General features: G+C 42.5%; 1 protein-coding gene across 1 annotated transcript; it reads right to left on the bottom strand.

Annotated features, from left to right (window-relative positions):
- Nucleotides 1-2,552: 2,552 nt before the first annotated feature.
- On the bottom strand, nt 2,553-19,781 carry rnd3b (Rho family GTPase 3b). The gene is made up of 5 exons (XM_072471108.1): nt 19,414-19,781; nt 19,033-19,120; nt 9,670-9,779; nt 4,568-4,702; nt 2,553-2,960 (listed from the first exon to the last, which is right to left on the bottom strand). The coding sequence occupies exons 1-5, from the start codon at nt 19,555-19,557 to the stop codon at nt 2,709-2,711; spliced, it is 729 nt and encodes a 242-aa protein (XP_072327209.1). The 5' UTR covers nt 19,558-19,781; the 3' UTR covers nt 2,553-2,708.
- Between the last annotated feature and the right edge of the window lie 3,710 nt (nt 19,782-23,491).

Below are 23,491 nucleotides of genomic sequence, written 5' to 3'. Positions count from 1 at the left end.
AGAGATTCAAGATATGGAGTTAAGGGTGCAGTGGGATGCTTGATTTGAAGGAGTGGGATCAGTGTAGCTGAGCAGATCACGGAATGGGAAGGCACCCAGTCCAATACTGTATGAAGCTGGGAAGATTTCTAACTCTTTTGTCTAATCAGAGTCAGTCACAAGCCTGAATCCAGTGGCTGGAAACAAAGTTTTGGGTGGCATAGGGCTTAATCATGACCCCAGGCCTCATGGAAAGGTTGGTGGGGGTGGGAGAGGGCTGATGCTCGTTCAAAGGATAGTTCCACTCCTCAGGGCCCACAAGGAAACAAAATAATTTCAGAGACTTGCCATTTTGAACCTCTTCTGAAGCCAATGCCTGTCCTCACAAAGGCACAGGGATAGGATTGCAGTCAGACATTGATAACGTACTCCAACCCCACTGCCTTCCAAAGGGTCTCCTGCTTGACTCCCAAAAGCCCCACTCCAGAGATTCAAGTGGCATGATCTCGGCTGACATTCCAGTGCAGTGAGGTGCTGGGCTAGTGGAGATACTGTTGTTCAGATGGGACATTAAAGCAAGGCCCCATTTGCATTCTCAGGTGAACATAAACAATCCCATGTCACTATGCCAAAGAACAGCAAGAGAGTTGCGTGGGTGAACTGACCAATTTTTATCCTTTGAGTAGCATCACTAAAGCGTATCATCTGGTCATGATCACACTGCTGTTTGTGGTAGCTTCCTGTGCACAATCGGCTGCCACTTTTCCAACAACAATGACTGAACTTAATATTTAATTGGCTGTAAAGCAGTTTGGGAGACCCTAACGTCTTTGAATGGTGCCATATAAATGCAAGATTTTCTTTCTATCAGGAAGCAATTTGCAGAAGGCCACATAAAAACTACTCCCCCATTTCCCACCAGGGGCAGTGATAGTGTGGGGTTAAAATACATTATGCCGAGTATTTGGCCCAACTCAATTAACAGCACTGATCCTCGATTTAGAAAGTTGTGGACATGAATTTACCTTCAGTGCAGGAGTTGGACGTGACGCTCGAGTGGACCAGAGGGAATGCTGCATTGTCAGGGGGTTTTCACCTTTTGAAAAGCCACTATTGGATCTGTGCTGTCAACACCCTTCCAGGTACCACATTCCAGATCCTAAATCATTGCGATAAAGTTCCTATTTCACTTCTGGCTTTGAAATGCACTGCCTGAGAGGGTGGTGGAGGCAGCTACAAATTAGGTATTCAAAAAAAGAATTAAGACTGTTATCTGAGAGCCAGTAGACACAATGGGCCAAAAGGACTCTAAAGGCATCAGTAGATTCTGAAGGGTGTGGGGAAAGAGCGTGGGAGCATGCCGTTGAGATAGATTAGCCATGATCATATTGAATATCAGAGCAAGCTCAAAGGGCCTACTCCTGCTCCCGATTTTTCAATGTTTCTGTGCCATTGCAATTCGGTGATTCCTTAAATCGGAGTCCTCTGGTTACAAACCCTTCTGTCCCTGGGAATAACATCTCCTTACTGACGCTATCAAAAGCCTTCATAATTTTAAACACTGTTGTGCAATCTCCTCATAACCTTCTCTCCTCTGCTTTCTTAAAACAAACCCAGCTTGTCTAGTCTCTCCACACAGCAAGGACTGTTTGATTTAAACTTGTCTTATCTGCAGTGAAAATGTACTACATTGACATATTATACCTGCATGTGCAGAAATAACAGTCATAGCTGTGATGAGGTGTTTTTTTTATTTGGCAAAGAAATACGTATTCTTTGTAAGAGATCATAAGCTTTAATAAGCTCAGATTAAAAATACAGTTTAGTGATCAGGTACAGAACAGTCTGCTTATTATAAACAGCTTGAATAATTCTAATTGGTGGTTTTTTAAAACAAAGAATTATTGCAATAATTTACATCAATACTGGATTACATTTTCCAAGGAAAAAAAATACTATACTTCAATAAATACTGCCAAAACATTAGAATGGACTTACAGGTTTCAACATTCAAAAAAAAAAATGTAAGACGCTCTACCGTTTTTGAAAACATTTTATAATTTAAGTTTACAATACCTAATACAGAGAAGCTTTTGCCAGCCATTATATAATACCACCCTAAAGCATCATGATGCACCAATCGTAAAGCATTGTTTAGTGAAGAAACCAATTATTTAGTGGTGTTCAATGGAATGACCTTATTTTGCAATGATGGACAAAGTGCAACTACAGCGCTCATTCTATGTTCAATATTACTTGGACAATATTGCCCCCACCACAAGTCCTTAGAAATACAGCATCCCTGAAAATCTTCCCAAGAATGAAGTACAATTGTTATTTTGCTTGCTGGTTTACCTTCTTCCTTTCTCGCCCTCCCCCACCCAACAAGCTACTGTGCCTATCACTGGTACGAGGCCCTCTCAAGTCTGTGACCTGGCATCCCTTTAGGAGTTACAGGGCTTCACAAGATTATCTTTCTCACATATTCCGATGACAGCATCTACATCCAGCTTTTTTCAGGTCAAATCATTCCACTTGCTGAACCCACAAGGTCCCGCACATAATTGGTGGAGGGTATCTTTTTCAAAGGCTATTTGAGACACGTTGGTATGTAAATGATGCTGTGCACTGCACGTGGTCCTTTCATTTTCTGTCAAAAAAGCCTTTCATTCCACATCATTGTAACATCGTCTGACTGTCTACATCTGTTCCCCCAAACCCCACCAGCCTCACATCACAGTGCAACTTCGAGCCTTGTCTTTCCGCAAATCCGGGGACACTGTGGACAGTTCTGGTCTGCTGGGCACGTGTGAAATCCTTTTTGTGGCTCGCTTTGATTGGTTGCGTTTGACGTTTTTGTTTGGCTTGTTCACGCAAGCCAGCGTTGCCACGTGAAAAATGTCCCTTACGCTGTTCTCTGATGACAACGATGAGCATTCGATATATGTTGCTGCTCCAATCTGCTTGGCCATGTTGGTGCCCTGAAGAAACAACACATTGTGGATTAATAATGGATCAATTGTACGGCCGCAAAGACATCATAACACTTAAAGGATGGGTTGGAAACTCGATGCAATTTTTATAAAACCGAATCTTGAATAATCTTTATTAATAATAATCTTGGGCAGCACGGTGGCTCAGTGGTCAGCACTCCAATCTCATGGCACCGAGGTCCCAGGTTCGACCCCGGCTCTGGGTCACTGTCCATGAGGAGTTTGCACATTCTTGCGGTGTTTGTGTGGGTTTCGCCCCCACAACACAAAGCTGTGCAGGGGAGGTGGATTGGACTGAACACGCTAAATTGCCCCTTAATTGGAAAAAATGAATTGGGTACGCTCAAAATTTTTTTTAAATTAATAATAATCTTTATTAGTGTCACAAGCAGGCTTACATTAACACTGCAATAAAGTTATTGTGAAAATCCCCTAGTCACCACACTCTGGCGCCTGTTCGGGTACACTGAGGGAGAATTCAGAATGTCCAATTCACCTAACAAGGGCGTCTTTCGTGACTGTCAACCTTTTCAATGGAAGTGCTGTCGTCAAAAACATATTGTCATGTAACCTATTGACGCAGTTCTTTTGGAATGAGGTGGTGGTTTGGAGCAACAGAGGGGTCAAGGTGTTTTTCTGAGGAGAGGGGTGCAGTCAGCAGATTTGAAGGATGGGGTGGGGGTGGGGGGGCATAGTATCAGGGGAGAGAGAACCATTAGCAATATCAACTAACATGGGAGCCAGGAAAGGGAAGTTGGCATAGTCATGACCTTGCTGTGCTTTGGTAGGTTCTTCAAATTTTTTTTTTTTTTAAACCTGTACACAGGTAAATTAATATATGACATTGGGCAATGAGCCTCCACATTCACCATGGGATCCCCTGTTTGAAACAACGATGCGAGATAGAACTGATGTTATTAGTTAATATACCTCTTCCACACTGGAGCCCTCCCTATTACGGGAGCATTAATGAACCCTGTTTAGCACTGAATGTGATTTGCAACTTATGAATAGGCTGCCATGAGGATTTTCTCTCTGATTTTAATTGACTATTATGCAAAGAAATTACTCCTGTAAAATTCAGAATTCCTGCGCCATAACTTGGTCGGGAAAACAGGCTGGGTTTTTATTCTTTATGGTGATGTAGCCCTCGATGTTTCTATCATGAAACACATGCATTTTAATATTATCGCAAAACACAGAGGGGTGGATAAATGGCAGCTACACAATCAAAGGTAGTATTTGCATAGCTGTTTACTTTGCGCTGATGTACATTTGGTGTGCAGCATGAGGATGGGAGGTGGAATGTTGGGCTCCTCAGGAGGTACTCCATTTTTCCTCACTATGCCATGGTTGAATTTGGGGCTGCCAGGGGCATCAGTATTCGGAATTGCACCAGCACATATCCTGAGTAAGCAAGAGTAGATGCTACCCCAGTACTTCACTGCTGTTTGAACTTCAGTCGAGTGCAACAAGGACTCTGGGTTAATAATTTCCATTGCGTCGAGGGCACACTTTGAGAAGCACACCAGCAATAGTCATTGCATTGTACCAGCACAATGGCCGTCATTGAGCAATTGGAAATCAAAACATACCTGATCGTAGGACACAGGATTCTGGCGGTGATTGGACAATTCCACTAAGGTTGTTAGGTCTGTACGCAGATCAGATTTGCAGCCAACTAACAAGGTTTTTGTGTTTGGGCAGAACTCCTGGATCTCACCTTTCCACTGAAAAGACAGGAAACAAAAGATAATAAGGCTTTGTGTGAAATAAAGTTCAGTTCTTTTCAAAGCTTCTGCTCATGGTTGCAGTATGTATTTAAGGGCAATGTTAAACAAAGGGCTATTAAGCATAATTTAACAAGAGAAGGCAACACGTTAACACTCAAGGGCATACTCTCCAGGCAGAAGAGTGTAAAAAAAGTAGTTCATTGTTGAGTATTGTGGTGTTTATTACCATAATACAACAATGAGTTGGTGTGCCTTAACTCACTCAAGGACAAGCAAGAATACACCACAGGCTCAAGTGCCAAGTCTGCCTCATGAGCAGATCAATTTTCGTTGAATCATTTACCATAAGAGTGAATACACAGTTATAGAACAATACAGCCCAGTACAGGCCCTTTGGACCACGATGTTGTACCGACCATTTATCCTAATCTAAGGTCAACCTAACCTACACCCCTTCAATTTACTGCTGTCCATGTGCCTGTCCAAGAGTCGCTTAAATGGCCCTAATGACTCAGACCCCACCACCTCTGCTGGCAGTGCTTTCCATGCACTTACCACTCTCTGTATAAAGAACCTACCTCTGACATCTCCCCTATGTACCCTCATGACAGCCATTTCCTGGGGAAAAGTCTCTGGCTATCCACTCTATCCATGCCTCTCATCACCTTGTTCACCTCTATCAAGTCACCTCTCTTCCTTCTTCGCTCCAGTGAGAAAAGCCCTAGCTCCCTCAATCTTTCTTCATAAGACATGCCCTCCAGTCCAGGCAGCATCCTGGTAAATCTCCTTTGTACCCTCTCCAAAGCATCCACATTTTTCCTATAATGAGGTGTCCAGAGCTGGACACGATATTCCAAATGTGGTCCAACTAGGGTTTTATAAAGCTGCAGCAAAACCTCGTGGCTCTTAAACTCAATCCCACTGTTAATGAAAGCCAACACACCATACGCCTTCTTAACAACCCTATCAACCTGGGTGGCAACTTTGAGGGATCTATGTACGTGGACCCCAAGATCCCTCTGTTCCTCCACACTTCCAAGAATCCTGCCTTTAACCCTGTATTCTGCATTCAAATTTGACCTTCCAGAATGAATCACTTCACATTTATCTAGGTTGAACTCCATCTGCCACTTCTCAACCCAGCTCTGCAACCTGTCAATGTGCTGTTGTAACCTGCAACAGCCCTCAACACGATCTACAACTCCCCCAACCTTTGTGTCATCGGCAAACTTACTAACCCACCATTCCACTTCCTCATCCAAGTCATTTATAAAAACCACAAAGGGCAGAGGTCCCAGAACAGATCCCTGCGGGACACCACTGGTCACCGACATCCAGGTGAAATGAAATGAAATGAAAATGAAATGAAAATTGCTTATTCTCACGAGTAGACTTCAAATGAAGTTACTGTGAAAAGCCCCTAGTCGCCACATTCCGCCACCTGTTCGGGGAGGCTGGTACGGGAATTGAACAGTGCTGCTGGCCTGCCTTGGTCTGCTTTCAAAGCCAGCGATTTAGCCCTATTTAGCTAAACCAGCCACTTGCTATCATGCAAAGAAATTATTGCTGTAAAATTCAGAATTCCTGTGCCATAACTTGGTCGAGAAAACAGGCTGGGTTTTTATTCTTTATGGTGATGTAGCCCTCGATTAAATAGTACCTTTCAATTGGGCAAATTTCCCAAGGAGCTTCATGGAAATTGATCAATGGATTACAAAGAAAAATACACACAAATCAAGGAGACATTAGGTGGCTTGGTTGAAGTTTTTTAAAAAATGGAATATCTTAACAGTGGGGAGAAAGAGGGGGGGAAAGTAATGGAGGAAATTTGAAAGCTCAAGGCCAAGAACACTGAAGACAAGTTTTTCCAATATTAAGGTGATGACATCAAGAGGTTCACAATGGACGCAAGAATGTAATTTAGGTAGGTTCATTGGTGGCGAGGGATGGAATTGTTGGGCAAGTGTCCAGATGATTTTAGTATTGGAGAAAGTTGCAGAATGAGAGGGATGTCACCGTGGATGGCTTTGAGGATGGGAATTTCTAAAAAGGCAAGGCACCGGTGGATTTGTAAGTCAATGCATGTCAGTGGGCCCAGGCTCATGATCAATCAACAGGACTTGGAGCGAGTTAGGATTCAGGCAGAAGGGGTTTGGATGAATTCAAGTTTACAGAGAGCAAGGGAATATAGGGGGTCAGCTGGGGAGCATTAAAATAGTCAAAATTGGCAATAACAAAAGCATGGATGTGGGTTTCAGCAGATGAGCTGACGCAGGAGTATATATTAGAGGCGGAAACAGGCAATCTGCGATTGGGAATATGGAGGTCGGATCAGACATTGGTTGAAATGTCTGGTTTAGCTGGAGATGTCGGCTGTGGAGTAGGGTGGAATAAGACATTTCCAAGTACAAAATTATCATAATCGTTAAAGTTGTACAATCAGTATTAATGCCCATTAATAAGATCAGAATGTGATTTCCCACCGCAAAAGTGTTATGAATTAAATCCACTGGAGTTACATTGGACATTATCTTCTGGCCATTCCTGGCTGACGATGACCTGCCCGCCAAAGGTGACGGTGAACTTTCCAGCAACGGGAAGCTCCGCTGACAGCGATGGGATACATCCCACCGCCAGCCCATGGCTGGCCGTCTCCACAGAGCATACTGGGCCCAGAGGGAAAGAAGAGGTGTTGCTGTTTACAGTTTAAATCAAATTGCTCGGTGGTTGACATCCCTCTGCATGCTATTTTCAGCTCAGTGGTGGATATGCATACATTGCATTTCTGAAGGTTCTCTGCTAACAAAGCAATGGGTCAACAAGTTAAAGCAATGCACAGAGGCACTTGGTTCAATCCCTCATCTAGCTCAGGCTTTGATAGTTTGTTAATAATCCGAGTTTGTGCACTGCTGCATCCCCACTCATATGAATCTGAATACACAAGACATGGCCTTTATCTTAGGCGAGCTGCGTGAAATGGGATTTGGTTGGTGAAAAAAAAAAAGTTGCCAAACTCATACGAATTTATGTGAAGGGCAGGGGAATGACAAAGGGGGAGGGGGGGCAGAAAGGGTTTGTTTCATTAGTTTCTGTGCCATTTGGATTGGTAGAAGAACAAAATGACACGAGAGAGGAAGGAGTGGAGGCTACAGATCAGCCAGTGAGAACATAATTCTTATGAATACAATTGAGGACTATTAAAAAAGAGAGAACAGTAACAACAAAGTACAGCTTCTGAAAACATGTTCAGAACAGACAGATTCATGGAATGACAGCCACCCGTCTGTAAAGGAAGGACAAGTTCTGGAACATTAAACTTTATCCCTCTTTTGGCCTTCAATTCCCTCATTATTGGATATTTTCTCCCCAAATGGCTTTAATTTTAGAAATGTATTTTCCATATCGCTACTATATTAAAACGTGCAGAAATATTACACAGAAATTGAAAGCCTGAGTAGACAGGCATGGGGGTTTTAACAACTTTGAAAATGTGGGCCAACTACACTCAGTTCTAATGCTAGATGATCTTCCGGACATTGAACACCTCCCTTACACAAATTTCCCTTTACAGCGATACTCGAGACTTGCAGGCAGATTTGGCACAGCATGCATCATCTCAGTGACTCAGCCACTGATCGTATGCTGCAACGAGTCGAAGTCCACAGCTGTACAACACTGCAAATAAACGGCAGCCCCTCCGGCAGCAGGAATTCATAGCAAAGCAATGTACACAAAGCTATTATTCTAAGGTTTAATAAAATTGGCACAGCTGCCTCCTTTCCACAATAACCTGAACAGAAGGTTCTTGTACAAGCAGTGACATTCACTGCAATTATCATTCAGCTCCTCGTTCAAAATTAATCCAAGTTATTGGAAGAAAAGTTTTTTAATTCATTGATTTTTGCTTGCATCTGTTATTATTGTTGGTTTCTTGTAAAAATGGGCAGTTAATGATTTGCAATTGACTGTAATACGACACCAAAATTAAATACAGAAAAGCCAAAACCTAAATAGGACCAGCATTTAAATTGTTAAAAGCGAGCGAGAATGAAATATCTTCAGGCACAGCACTCATTGTGAAGAATTTGCATATAATCTTAAAAGGTGTTCTTCACCCTTCAGAATCTTTTTGATTCCATTGTTTTATGGTTCCAAAAATGATCTGCGACAGACACTGCTGTCTTGAAATTATACTTATGTCATTATGCATCTCGGTGGTGAACACATTTCCAGGGAGTGCCATCCACATCGCAATCTATGATGTCATTGACAAGTTAGGATATCAGAACAGAAATTATTAACAAGAACGTCTTTGAAGCTGAAGCTTTGAAGTGTTCACCAAAAAGACAGTACTGTATGTTCTCAATACATTTTCAGAAAATGTTCCAACTTGCCCGTACAACATTCAATAAACAATGCCAAGTAGAGGGCAGCATGGTGGCTCAGTGGGTTAGCCCTGCAGCCTCACGGTGCCGAGGTCCCAGGTTCGAACCTGGCTCTGGGTCACTGTCCGTGTGGAGTTTGCACATTCTCCCAGTGTTTTCATGGGTTTCGCCCCCACAACACAAAGATGTGCAGGGTAGGTGGATTGGCCACACTTAATTGCCCCTTAATTGGCAAAAATGAATTGGGTACTCTTAAATTTAAAAAGAACAAAAAAAAAAAAATGCCAAGTAGGATACCAAAAAAGCTATATTTCTCACATGACTAACTTGCTGAACAAAAGTAAAGAGAAAACAAGTTGGTGAACCGAGGATTTTGAAGTGGAAGTGGTTGAGGTGCCTCACTCTGGGCGAGGCACTACTTTAGGAAACAAGGCACGAAAAGAGTGCGAGTGCGATTCTTCGACACAATATGACAACTACATGATGGAATACAACTTATGTTCCTTTCTGACAATTAATTTCTCCCCCCCGATCAAAATGTTTTGTGTTGAAGTGGAATATGATCTTTGGTGCACCTACCTTCTTAAGCACACTGTCATGGGTCTCTGGGCGACTTATATCGAAACAAATCAAAACGGCGTCAGAATCCGGGTAGGAAAGTGGCCGGACATTATCGTAGTAGGGAGATCCTGGACACAAAACAGATCCAAACGGTCAGTCATATGCAAAGTCTTTATGCAAAGCACAACGTAACAAGCAAAACCGCATCTGCTCATCTTTGGCATTCTTTATTTCAGCAGCCCTCATGAAAGTAACTCCAGAATTCCCCAGACAACCCATTTTAAGCACAGCAATTTAAAGAAGTAACATGCAGACAGCTCAGGTGAACAGCGCGCTTGGATCCTTAGAGCAGCAGAAGTCAGGTATGTCAAAAATAGTGTTAAACAATTGAAAATGAGATTGTCAGACTATTTACTCTGCACATCTTCAAATACGCAAATGATGCTGAAAACAGCCCTTCAAATTCATGCTATTTAAAGATAACTCTACTTTGTTACTGGGTGCAATACTGGTACTAAAGCACGAAGAAGAAAGTACTTGCATTTATATATCATCTTTCACATCTTCACAGCCTTCTAAAATCCCTTAACAGATAACAAAGTACTTTTGAAATGTAAATCATTGGCTTCGAATTCCCAAGGAGACTTCCAGGTTGGGGCATGAATCATTGTGCACTGCTGCTCCCAACCTGGGAGAATTGTTGCCTTTAGATTTCTGACAGCAGGACAGCACTGCACATCTCCTATCTCAGTGACATCACTACACCCCCCCTCCACATACACACACACACGCGCACCTTGGTTTCCCCCACCTCTTGATTCTCAGAACTTCTCTATACAGCAGCGGTGTTGAGAAAGCAACAACAGGCCAAGCTAGATGAAATAGTGATGTTTGCAGACATCACATGATCAAACCTCAAGGAATACCTCCAGAGTTGGCAACTTGGCTTTAATGCAGGCAGAGATGGCAACTAATTTGAGCACAGCACGACCAAAGCCAAGATAAATGAATAGGCAACCTGTATTAGCGATGTTAGCAGAGGGATAAATGTTGAGCTAGGCATGAGAAGGACCCCTTTTCTCTCCACTGAATAGCACAATGGAACCTTTTACATCTACTCACACCTTTGTAACCTAAAGATTTGACTGTCCAAATTATCTCCTGGTTGGCCTCCCATTTTTCACCATACATACCGCTCACACATTCATTCCCACCTGAGAACAGTTCAAGTTTTAAAGCTCCTATCCTCTCCCCCCCCCCCCCATCATGCCCCACCCCCCAAATCCCTCCACAGCCATATCTCCCCCCACCAAGATCTCTGCAATCCTCCAAGTCTGACCTCTTGTGCATTGCTGATTACTTAAAAGTCACTCCACTACTGGTGCCTAAACATTCAGCATCTAGCCACTAAGCGTTGGGAAATTTTACTCTGTTAAAATGTGTTACACGAATATTGGCATCTCTTCCTTCACCTCTTTTGAGTATCAACACTTCCTCAGTCTGGCTCTGAAATGTCAGCCTTAATGGTGTGTTGAAGTCTCTGGGGTGCAGTTTGATGCAGAGGAAAGAATATCATCATTGAATCTTTGTTCAGCAAAAGTGCTATGCAGTAACTAAAATAAGCAAATCACATTTAAAGTACTTTTTATTTTTGGAAAGTTAAAAGCTGGATATGTCCCCCATCCTAACCACCATAAAATGGACATAATCATGGTGGCTTTCTCTTATTTTAGGTACTGTGCAGTCGGAATGCAAATAGCACACAATGGCCTTCTGTTGTAAAAAAAAAAAACATTTTAATTGCAGGTTGCAACGAACATATTTTACGTCAAAAATGGTGAGTAATGAATAGGAAGGAAACACTGCAAAGTTTGGTAGCCTAAGGAACTTGATGAAAACAGGTCCATGGATCAGAACCTTGCTGGCATCCCCTACAACCCACTGAATAGCAGCTAGCTTGATCCAGTCCTCAACCAGCTACGGAGTATTCCAACAATAAAGAATATTCAATTGCTATTTTAATACAAGCACTCTGCATGTTCTATTGAGTTAAGCACCAGAGTCACTATCTTACAACACTTGTATACAAGTTTACTATGTGCTTTGACCAATCAACTTAGCTGATCTAACTTACTGCCCTCAGTAAGTACAACACCAATGGAAAATCAGTCAAGAATTTGTTTTCTAATCCAACCCTGCCGCTTCTGTTAAATTGTGAAAATTGGTTCTGCCACTATTTTGTTTAAATAATTATTTCAGCTCGGAATTGTGTAACACTTCTTGGAATTCTGTGTCAAAACTGTACTTTCATTATATGACTAAAAATGTTATCATTCGTCCAATAAAGTGATTTCATTAAATTTGATAAAGAGGGTTCATTTACAAGAGGAATGCGTGTGGTATTAACATTGCCCTTTGTTGAAGTGCTGGATGGATGAAGGATGAAAAGTCTACAATCAGTGAAGTCAGGCTCTGAAAGCCTAGTATCAGTTCAGCATAAAGGATCAGCTTAATTTATTGGTCCTGGAAAGTACATTAAAATGAGAGGCAAGTTATTAGCTGTTGACAGGGGCATCTGATTGATCTGCCTTTCCATTTTACAGGGTTTTTATTCTCCATTTGCTTCCTGATAAATACTGCTGCGCCTTGCACTGCAGTTTACATTTGCAATACCCATCAATCAATGTAACTGAGGATCTGAAACGTGCACTGGTAGAGTGTCAAGGCATCATCTCCCTCATCCAGTTGGCTAGACAGTCTAGTTGAATGCTCTGCTTCAGTTACATTTTGTTTCTAATTCAGTCTTCTCTTCCTGTAGTCTTTACTGGACCAGTGGCTGTGGAAACTGAGCTTCTGTTGTATTGGTATATTGGAGCATGAGGAGTAGAGAAAGATAAGTATATTCTATGTATCAGAATGCTAACCACTGGCAAGTAAATGGTCCCTAGCCATGAGAATCATCTTCTACACTGGTGAATATCGCTCAAATAAGAAGAGTACCACTGATCAGGAGTCTCTCAGATCTGTGAATCAGTCAAATGTCCATTTTTATGAGAATGGGCATTGCTGAAGTGATGTCAATACCCGTGAGCTTTTCACTGGGTATTCCAAATGACACAATTAGTCCTGATCCAATGAGGTGGGCAAGCACTTGGGTATAAACCACCTGCACCTACATGACATTCTCTGGGAAAAAAACAATACTCCTGGGTCGGTTTGTGGCCCACGATCGCCGTCGGAGAGAACAGTAACGTGGGCGGGGAATCCAGAGGACCGGGAAACTCGATTCTCTCCGCAGATTAAGTTTTCCAAATTTTCCCACCCTGCGCCGTTGACATCATGAGGTCCATGCCAGCAAAGGGGGAGAACCTCATTTTAATGGATTTTAATCAAATTAAATATGACTAGCCAGCCCCCCCCACCCACTGAATATTCATAGGTGTCCTGGCACAGGTCAACAATGCCAGGTAGGTACTGTACCAAGCAGAGCCAGAGGACAGGACCTCATGGGAGCCGATGGGCTGGGGGCATGCCTTGTTACCACCATGGTGGTAGTGGGAAATCTCTGATACCCCAGAGGAGAGGTGAAAGGAGTGGTGGGTGGGAGGAAAAAGTTAAACTTCAGTGCTGATCTGGGTGCCTTGATCTTGGTGGAGCGAGGTGCCTGTTCGTCAGGCCCCATCCCACCAGAGTGACGACGTAAACCCCGCCCTCGGAGACTTGAGGGGCTGGATTGTCTCATCCCCCAGCCGCGATTTCCACGGCCAGCAGGAAAAGTGAGTCACAACGTCTGGAAAATTCCAGCCAAGATCTGATGAGAATACTGGTCTGTGCAATTGGAGAACTACTTCCCATTTTTCAGTCTGAGCCTGGCACTAAAAAATATGATAAAATTGGCCTTCCATTCTCGAACACTGGCAAAATATGATCTAGAGGGAGAGGGGCTGGTTTAGCACAAGGCTAAAGAGCTGGCTTTTAAAGCAGACCAGCAGCACGGTTCAATTCCCATACCGGCCTCCCCGAACAGGCGCTGGAATGTGGAGACTAGGGGCTTTTCACAATAACTTCATTTGAAGCCTACTTGTGACAATAACCGATTTTCATTTCATTTTCATTTCTTATTTTTCATTCTGGTGTAATACTTACATTGTTTTACCTCGTTCAGCATTTAAATGTATTTCACAGATCTTTATTTTTCCCTTCAGTAATTAATCCAATCCCTCCAGCTGGATGTGCAGCTTTATTAGAATTTCCCCAGTGAAGCAAAAGCTAATTTACTTCGAAAATTCACAGATGTTCCAGTGTGAAATTAAACGATACAATGAAAATATTGCCCGATCTTTCATACTAATCACCTGAGAATAGCATTTAACACAAGTTGCACATGGCTGTTGTAAATGCCTTCAGCAAGAAAATAAAATGGGGACTCAAAATAATGCAAGGAACATTGGACTGCACTAATACTTTATAATCTCTCCGTTTCTTTTGTCAGCTTCGCTCTTCAAGCTAAATTCTTGAAGTCAGGTGAGGAGGAACTGGCGAGGTTCAAACTTGTGAAAGACTATTTTGTGGCAGATGTAAGGATCCTACTGTGATGTGTTTAATCAAATTACAGGTCTGTTGGAGCAAAATAATACTTATTTATTTCTTAAAGCTACTCGAGGAGCTGGGGGAGGGGGGGGGGGGTTGAAAAATATCCACTGATGATTAAAAGTAGCCATGATGTGGAGATGCCGGCGTTGGACTGGGGTGAGCACAGTAAGAAGTCTTACAACACCAGGTTAAAGTCCAACAGATTTGTTTCGGAGCTTAAGCTTGTGTTTGAAACAAACCTGTTTATGACTTTAACCTGGTATTGTAAGACTTCTTACTGTGATCAAAAGAAGAATTGGGATTTAGGAAACTAATTTTATTGAGTAAACATGATAATATAAAATGCAATGCAGTAGTTCAGCTAATAGAAGTTCAATGTTTCTCTCAACTGGGACATCAGTGAAAATTATTCAAATTCATCTCCTCCCCCATATTTAAGACATAGGGAGCATTTTCAGCTACCAACTTGTGAAGCATAACATAGAAATTATGGCTGAGTAATAAGTTAAAGAAAAGCAAATATAAAGTTGGAACTGTGGATGGTGTTTCACCAACTGTCCTACCATAGATTAGCGTGGGGGGGGGGGGGGGGGGGGAAAGAAAGAGATTGTAATGAGTCTCAGAAATATTTGAGAAATTTAATGTCTGTGGTGTGCTAATGAACCCAAAGATTTATAATGAGACTTTTGCATACATTGGCAATATAAATGATTCTATTACAAGAATCATGAGCTGTTGTTTCCCAAACCTATGCAACTAATCTTATTATTTCTTGCCACAATTTGTAATCATTACATGACCACTTTGTTCCCGGGGAACAAATAGACAATGATCGATTTAATAACAATATTTGTACCTTGGAACATAGGGTTATCATTTTACTCTGGAAATTGTAGAGAAATTCTCATTATGTATGTCTAAGATTCCAAATGGTGTGCACATTAGACATACTGAATAGAGCATTGGGATAGTATTGCAAAACACTAAGCTTACCCAGCAACCCAATTACGTTGTCCTTTTTTGTCTATGAGTATGATGTTGTTGAAAAATATAGCCATGGTTCCAGAAATAAAACTTTGGCCAAAAACTACCTAATGGGATATGTGTAACATTTTTAATACTGGTACTACAACAGGAATTGAAATTTATATGGAAAAACTCTATTGACTTGGTGAGTTCGGTGGCTGCAGCTAATTACTTTTGGAAAAGAAGTTCAAAGATTTTTTTCCTGTCAAGATAAACTTATCTCACAGACTGAGTGCAGTTGTTTGATCACTTATCTTGTCTTAACTAGATCCAATCCAAATCGATATTCTCTTATCCAGTCCTCCGGCAGGGAGATATTTGAAGAACACATGAGCCCTATTCTATCTGATCTTGAATAGGGTGACTACTTTGTAGATGATGGGGGCTGCTGAAGATGCTTTGATCTTCAATCCTCTCCAGTAATTAGCTAGTATCATACATTTTTAATTGCTTAAATTAATGTTTTTATGTGCCTTTGGAAATGGATTACACTAAAATGGTGCGCATAATGCCTGCGCTTAAGGTAGTTTGGGAACCTTCAATACTTGTTAATGTATAGCTGTTCGACCACTTTCATCAATATTGACTCTAATTCTCCACAGTAATGTTTCACAAACTGCTTTGCAGGGAACAGTCCACACAGGCTTTGTCATTAATAGATCACCTTCACTTTAAGTTTACTTAAGATTACAGCCACACTGAAATGAGACCATGCCATGTCATTGGGTCTAATAGTCCATGATAGAAATTCAATTATTTCGCAACTTCTCATTTGCCCAGAGCTTCAAATGCAACTTATGAAATTCATGCTAGCATATTTATATAACTGCCTCTCTCAACTTTTGCGGGAAAAAGCAATGTTGCATAAGGCAGGCTATTGAATAGTGCCTCGCCATTAACTGAGAGTGGCTAGTTATCAGTGTGCAAGCATAATCAATTTGTTTAAACCAATTTGAGTGAAATACAATCAGTACAGGAGTTGTAGTTTGTTTGAGGCAAATGAGCCCAACCATCTGTTCCCTGCAAAGCAGTGTGTGAAACATTACTGTGGAGAATTAGAGTCAATATTGATGAAAGTGGTCGAACAGCTATACATTAACAAGTATTGAAGGTTCCCAAACTATTGGATTCTCATTAGGCGATAAAAAATTCAAACAAATATGAATTAATTACAAGCTTCACATCAATTTAGGAAAATGTGTCCTGTTCCATGAGGGGGTTATTTTCCAATTATGAATCATAGTGCGGGTGTATTTACATGAAGGGATGCTTCATTTGACAACAAACGGACCAATTTCATTATCCGTGCTGGAGCGCTGAAATTTATTGGTATAGCTTCTGAGTCATTATCAATTTTTATGTGAATTTAAGAAGCAGGAATGCAGAAGTCTTGTGATTCTGGAGAATTCTTGCCTCTTGGTAAAACCTTTGCTTTGGTATTAGAAAGAAAATGTCCTAAAATGAAGTGAAAAATGAAAATCGCTTATTATCACAAGTAGGCTTCAATTAAGTTACTGTGAAAAACCCCTAGTCGCCACATTCCGGCACCTGTTCGGGGAGGCTGGTACGGGAAAAGCAATCACCGTCCAAGGTTTCAATCTGTTAAAAAGCCTTTGCTTCAGTCCAGTGGGGAATGCTCAGTGTGTTATGAATTACATAGCTAATTTAGTGGCCCAGCACAGTGAGGGACAAGTAACTAACTGGCCCATGGTGGGCAACACTGTGGCCCAACAGAGTATTGCAGGTAAGGAGCAAGAGAATTTAGCCAATTACAACAGAATATCATCTGGAAGAACTCGGATTATTTTGAGTGCAGTTGAAGGATACCCAAGTCATTGATATTCCCAGCTCGTCACTCCTTGAAGAAAAATAGCACTTTGATGAGGGTGATTATACAATCAGCTTTAAAACAAGTATAACAGCTCTTTAAATCCACCCTATTTTAATAAGTGCTCTCTGTTCCAATAGGGAGGACACTAAAATCTAAGCACTCAATTTAATGTTTTAATGCAGCACATTTATTTTTTCTAAAATTGGGAATATCAGAGTGCCAAGATGGAAGTCTCCTGGGCACCTCATTATAGTAGTACTGGATTTATTTTTAGCCAAAAGACCGTCTGAATTATCTCCACACAAGTTAGTTGTCAGATCCCTTTTAATCAAGAGGAAACATATGTAGTTAGCTCTGCATAACTTACAGAAGAGACTATTTTGAGGAAGTCAATTTTAATCATATTTGGCTCAAGCTGTGTGCCCTTCAATATAATTTATCACAACAGTCTGAATTCAAATATCTTAATGACAGGCAGGCGTATTTGCAAAAATGTTTAGCGCTTTGTTCAAAACGGATCCAGTGTCAATGGGTACAAAATGTGTTCATCCAGTGGGAGTCTTGAAATGTTGAGGGGGAAAAAAAAATCAGAAATCTAATGAACAAATTGTACGGTATACAATTCTGTCTTTGTAATAGGGACCAAATGTGGTGAAAATGCGATTAAATGTGGTTAAATCTCCTTTGTGCAGAGAGGCGGGAGTCCAAATCACAACTCGTTTGTCTAGGGGGCGACATTTCTCTTCACTCTGCCTCTTGCCGAGAGAGGCACCGATTTGGGCTCCAGACAGTTCTTGATGGCTTGTCAACGCAATTCCTGACATACCAGTCTGGGAAGGGAAAATTCCAGCACCGTTAGATCACATTTACAGCCACGGCTGGCTGGCACAAGCCTCTGCAAGCAATCAAAACTCCCCTGGTGGCAATCAGGGCAGTTATCACCGCTCCTCGGCCGACTTTGAGGTGCCTCTCAATGCTAGGACGCTGTGGCTTTTCAGTTTACTGCCAACCCGCACACTGACGTTGGACCATTCCCATCAGTGTCAACAATCTCCCAAAATGTAATACAATTATTGAATGAAATGTAATTCAGCGATTATAATATGTACATCATATGTATACAAGAAATTTAATGTATGAATCCTGTGTACTGGAGGGGTTGCTGATTTCAGTAACCCGAAATACAATTAAATCCTTGCATCAGTGAACCTATTCGTGTTTCTGTGCAAGAACAAGCCATCAGACTGTATTTATATAAACATTCCCAAGTCTCTTAAAAAATCTTCTCGAGTAACAAGCACCTCTCCAGTGTAGTCCACCCATCCCTCCGGTTGAAGCTGGACTGTCCTTGAATATATTACTGATTGAATCCCAGCAAGGAACGGAAAAGCACATTCCCCAGCTCCCAAAGCCATTGATTTGAAACCAAGACAACTGCAGCCGGCGCGGCTTCCGGCACTTCTGGGCGGGCTACACTTGGATTAAACTTCTCGCTATCAGAAAGCAAATGGGGAGGGTGTGTGTGTGTGGGGGGGGGGGGGGGAGATTTACCTGCCCCACCGGCCTGGGACACCGAGAGATGCTAGTGTGTGTGTGTGTGTGAGCAATACGGCCGATTATTCTGTAAATTCCCGAACAATTCCTCGAAAACACAAAAATCAGCCCTTATTGTTGAGTTCAGGGGGTTTAAAATTGGTGTTTGAAATGCCCTCTTGGGCTGATTACTCGTCTCCCCAAACCTCTACTCGTCTCCCCAAACCTCCCTCTCAACCAGCTGCAAGAGGAGCGGTTACTGAAATAAACCATTTGGGTTTTTTTTTTTGGACAGTTAAGCTGAAAAGGTGATTGCCCAAGTTGCCCACTTAAGTGCTGGAAAATGCGCTGGCTTGCAGGATGGAACTTAACATTCCCGGAGCTAGGATCTTCCTTACCTGAAGTATCCCAGAGGCTCAACTCTATCCTTTGTGTCTCAATCTCAAAGCTGGCTGTATAGTTTTCAAACACCGTGGGCACATAGCTCTGGACACAAAAGAAGGAAGAATAAATTACACCAAGAAGGCATCATAAATCTGAGAAAAAGAGACAAAATTGTGTTTGAAAGAAGCGCACGTGTTAAAAAATTAATAGGGACCAAAACAAAAGGCTGCCGTGAAATCATTTCGAAATGAATCCCAAACAGTGTGGAAGTGGATTAAGGGCACTGGTGTGAAAAGTATAATAAAAACGATTTTTAAAAGTGTGGGATTCTTAGTAAAAAAAAATTACCTGAGCATTAATTATATCACAGACACTCAATCAGATCCAGTACATACCTCTGGGAAACAATCCTTAGCAAAAACGTGCAGCAAAGCGGTTTTTCCACACTGGCTGTCTCCCACCACAACTATTTTACACTTGACGGTCTGATTATCCATTGCGTTTTTAGTGAGTTTCTGGCTTGGTCTTCTCTCCTTCATTGACGTGGATTTGGAAGGGGTTTGGAAAAAAATAGTAATAATAATAATGGAATCTCGCTGGGTTGCAGATGCGAACGACAAGCCGCCGGTTAAAAGTGGAAGGTGATGTGCTCGGCTCCGTCCGCACAAAACAAAAACTCCGATCTGGCTGCCTTCTTCTCTCTCCCTGTCTGCCTGGTGCTGGATGCTCACCCGCGACCGTCTGTGCTCGGGGTGTGTGCACCTCCTGATATAACATCTGAAAGAGCACGGGGCGCTTTTTGGAACAGCCCTGGATGGAGACGCAAGCAGCCCGTCTGTTTCGCTCCCTCTGCTTACAGAGGCTGCCGGAGTGTGTAGTCCAGAAGCTCAGCCTGCACCGGGCTGGGGAGGAAGCTGTGAACTACAAACAGCGCTCCCCTCCAAGAGCACTGTCAATGACAACCGGCAGCAAATCCCGCCCTGCCCGCGGCCGATTGGTCGCCTTTCCATTGTGACGCAACCACTTCTGGATGCTCATTGGCTGATAGGGAACCGCCCTATTAACATAAACCTGTCACTCCATCTCCGGGAATTGGCTGCTCATTACCAGCCAGCAGCGGAGGAAAGTCGTGTATCCCTATGCCCAACTTTACACGTTAATACTCAAATGTTGCACCGCGTAGAGGAAAAAAAAACCCTTCCTTTCCCCTTGTCCCGGCCGACGCACGCATGCGACAAACCGCAGTCTCTACTCAGTATCACAGACCCTGCAAGTGTGCTTTGACAAAGGGTCATCTGGACTCTCGAAACGTTAGCTCTTTTCTCTTCCTGCTGGGATTTTCCAGCATTTTCTTTTTGGCTGCAAATGTGACCCTTCTTCCAACCCGACCACCTTTGCAGAGAGGGATTCACTTCCACCACCGCTCTGGGTGAACTCACAGCCTTGCTATCAGCAATGTCACAAAATAAAAACTAGCAAACGCCGGATAAACTCAGCTGCTCATCCGAGACAGAATCAACATTTCGAGTCCGATTTATCTTTCTGGAGAAGCAGTATTTTGCTTTAATTTTGGTCCTATCACACGCACATGGGCTCTGATATGGGTTCGGGGCTCGGCAGAATATCGGAGGGTCTGCAGCAAGTGCACTGTGATTGTGGAAAGGGCAGGGCTGTAAGGACTCTGGAAGCTAGTACACCCGAGTCCCCGTTGTGATACGAATGTACTTAATTACCTCCAGATCATTCAACAAGGTGGTTTCTATGTCATTTCCCCTCTCTGACACTAGCGAGTGCTTGTGCGCAGTCCTTCAAGCTGAAAGGGAAACTTGCTCATTCACTCCTCGTAAAGCTACTTGTGATAAGTCGACCTGTAAAACCCTAGCTTTGTCGATCGACCTGTGACTCAGTGACACGGGGTTTTGAAGGAAATAATTATAAATCTTATTTTGTTTTAAGGCTGGAAATACTTGTCAAATCCCCCTCGAATAGGGGAGCAGGTCAGGTTCAGGCCTGCCCTGTTAAACCTTTCAGGAACTCGTGCTCAGGCACATTTTCCGGTTGGAAACCGCAGAATATGCGAGCAGAAACGATGGGTCTGCCTGAACATGTTATGTCACAGTGCTGGGAGAGGGCAAACAAAAAAAAACACCCATTCCTCTCCGCCAATTTTATTTTTCTTCGGCAGACAATAAGCAAAATTTGCCTTTAACTGTCGCCCTCTTCAGTCTAAATGAAGATCTGCTCTGTAGCCCGGGGGAGGTGGCTGAGGAAAGTTGAACACAGCAAATCAGAGGCTCTATTAACTCGAGGGGAGAAAGAGAGACAATATAGGCAAATGTATTAATACCAATGACAATAGTAGAGAGACATCTGGTAGTATTCGGCTGGCTAAAAGAGTAAAGCGACAAAAATGCCACTAGAATTAGTAGAAAGGTCGCCTTAGGAGGTGACACCGAGAAAGGCGGAACAAAGAAAATGACAGTAACAAATGCTTCTGAAAAAAAAACTGGTGGTCAGGGAGGGTGAGATCAAAGCGTTGATTGTTTTACGCAGGTATTAAAACTGAGGGTGTAAGCGGCAGGGAGATTCCTGCTGATAAAGAGCGGGAGGGGTCCAGTGTGGGACAATAAAGGCTGCGTTGCTCAATCGCCTGTATTGAGGAAGTGGCGAAACTCAATTGGAATGATCGTCTGTTTTCCATGTTGTGAGCATATGCAAAGTTTAACCAGCTGAGACTATGTTTGGGATTCCGCCCCCCAATGGGTGGCTCCCTCACTAAATTTGGAACGGAGCCACGACGCACATCAGGAACATGATCATTTTAGAAGGAAGGTGCATTCCCACAGCGTCTGCTCGCCAGTAAGTGTCTCCGGGACAAAGGAGAGATTGATGTACACATGGCCGCTCCCCCTTTTCCAACAGCCCGCCCCGAATCTTTAACTGGTGGAACCTCACCTTATATATGTATTTTTAAAAATCCTGACACCCTAGTGTTCCACCCAACCCCCTAACTCACTCAAAATGACAAATGGTGAGGTTTGTTATGGGCCAGGATTTAGAGAACCCCAAAGTATATCAAAAACAGCCACAACCCACCCATTCCATTCTCAATGTTTTTACATCTGGTGAAGAGAAAGTGAGAAAAGAATAATCTTCTTTAATGTCCAGGTGATTTTATTTTCTCTCCGGTCTTGCACACAACTGTGTCCTTGAAGGTGGGATCTTCAATTCCTGGAGACTCCATGACAATCCTGGAGGGTTGGCAACCCTAAATGAATCATTGTTGTAATGTGGGAAAGTTTGCAGTTAAATTTATGCACAGCAAGCTCCCACCAACAACAATGTGTTAAATGATCAGATCAATTTTTTTAAGTGATGTTGGTGGAGGGAAAAATATTGGCCATTATACTTTTTGAGGAGGACACAGGGTAAGTAAATTAGGATAACACGTCTTGATATAGTCACAGCAGTTTTAGCAAGGCTTTTGCCAATGTCCCTCAATATACGAAGAATGCATGGGGTCCAAGGGGAATTGTCAAAGATGTGAAGCCTTTGGGGTTATTCACTGTGATTAACTGTAATCCCGATGGTTCAGTCACATGACTTTCCTTCAGACTCCAGCCTTTGGTCAGCCAACACATCCGAATTGTGACACAATACCTTCCTATGCCCGTTGGAAAGCAAAAATATATAATATCCAATTGGATGATGCATGACAATCACAGTTGTGTGCAAGACCGGAGAGAAAATAAAATCATCTGGACATTAAAGAAGATTATTCTTTTCTCACTTTCTCTTCACCAGATGTAAAAACATTGAAAATGGAATGGGTGGGTTGTGGCTGTTTTTGTTTGCACTGAGTGCTGAATTTGGTGCATTTGAGTGCGATAGTGAGAGTTTGGTGACCGAGGGAGTATAAGGCTTCATTTTTATCTAAAGTTTAGTCTTTCTTTTATTTAGTTAATTAACTTAAAAGTTACTGTTTGGTTTAGAAGAAGGTGAATTTTCAATAAGCTTTAAACAGGCTTCTACTTGTAGGCACTTGCAGCTGGAGCTTGTTAATTAGTTAATTGGATTAGGCCAGTTTTCAGAGGCTAGATTCACAGTATAAAAGTGATCCCCTACAGTGCAGACTTTGTTTGCACTGAGTGCTGAATTTGGTGCATTTGAGTGCGATAGTGAGAGTTTGGTGACCAAGGAAGTGCTGAATTTGGTGCATTTGAGTGCGATAGTGAGAGTTTGGTGACCAAGGAAGTGCTGAATTTGGTGCATTTGAGTGCGATAGTGAGAGTTTGGTGACCGAGGGAGTGCTGAATTTGGTGCATTTGAGTGCGATAGTGAGAGTTTGGTGACCGAGGGAGTTAGGTGAGGAGGGAGTAAGGTGCTCCTTTCATTTTGTTTCCGACATTTCCGCAAAGAGTGCGAAGAGAGCCAGGGGTTTACAGAAAGTGTAGCTGACTGGGAGCAGGGTCA

The sequence above is a fragment of the Scyliorhinus torazame genome, chromosome 2 (assembly GCF_047496885.1).
Source record: "Scyliorhinus torazame isolate Kashiwa2021f chromosome 2, sScyTor2.1, whole genome shotgun sequence".
Lineage (NCBI taxonomy): Eukaryota > Metazoa > Chordata > Chondrichthyes > Carcharhiniformes > Scyliorhinidae > Scyliorhinus > Scyliorhinus torazame.
This window is presented reverse-complemented; position numbering and strand designations above follow the sequence as displayed.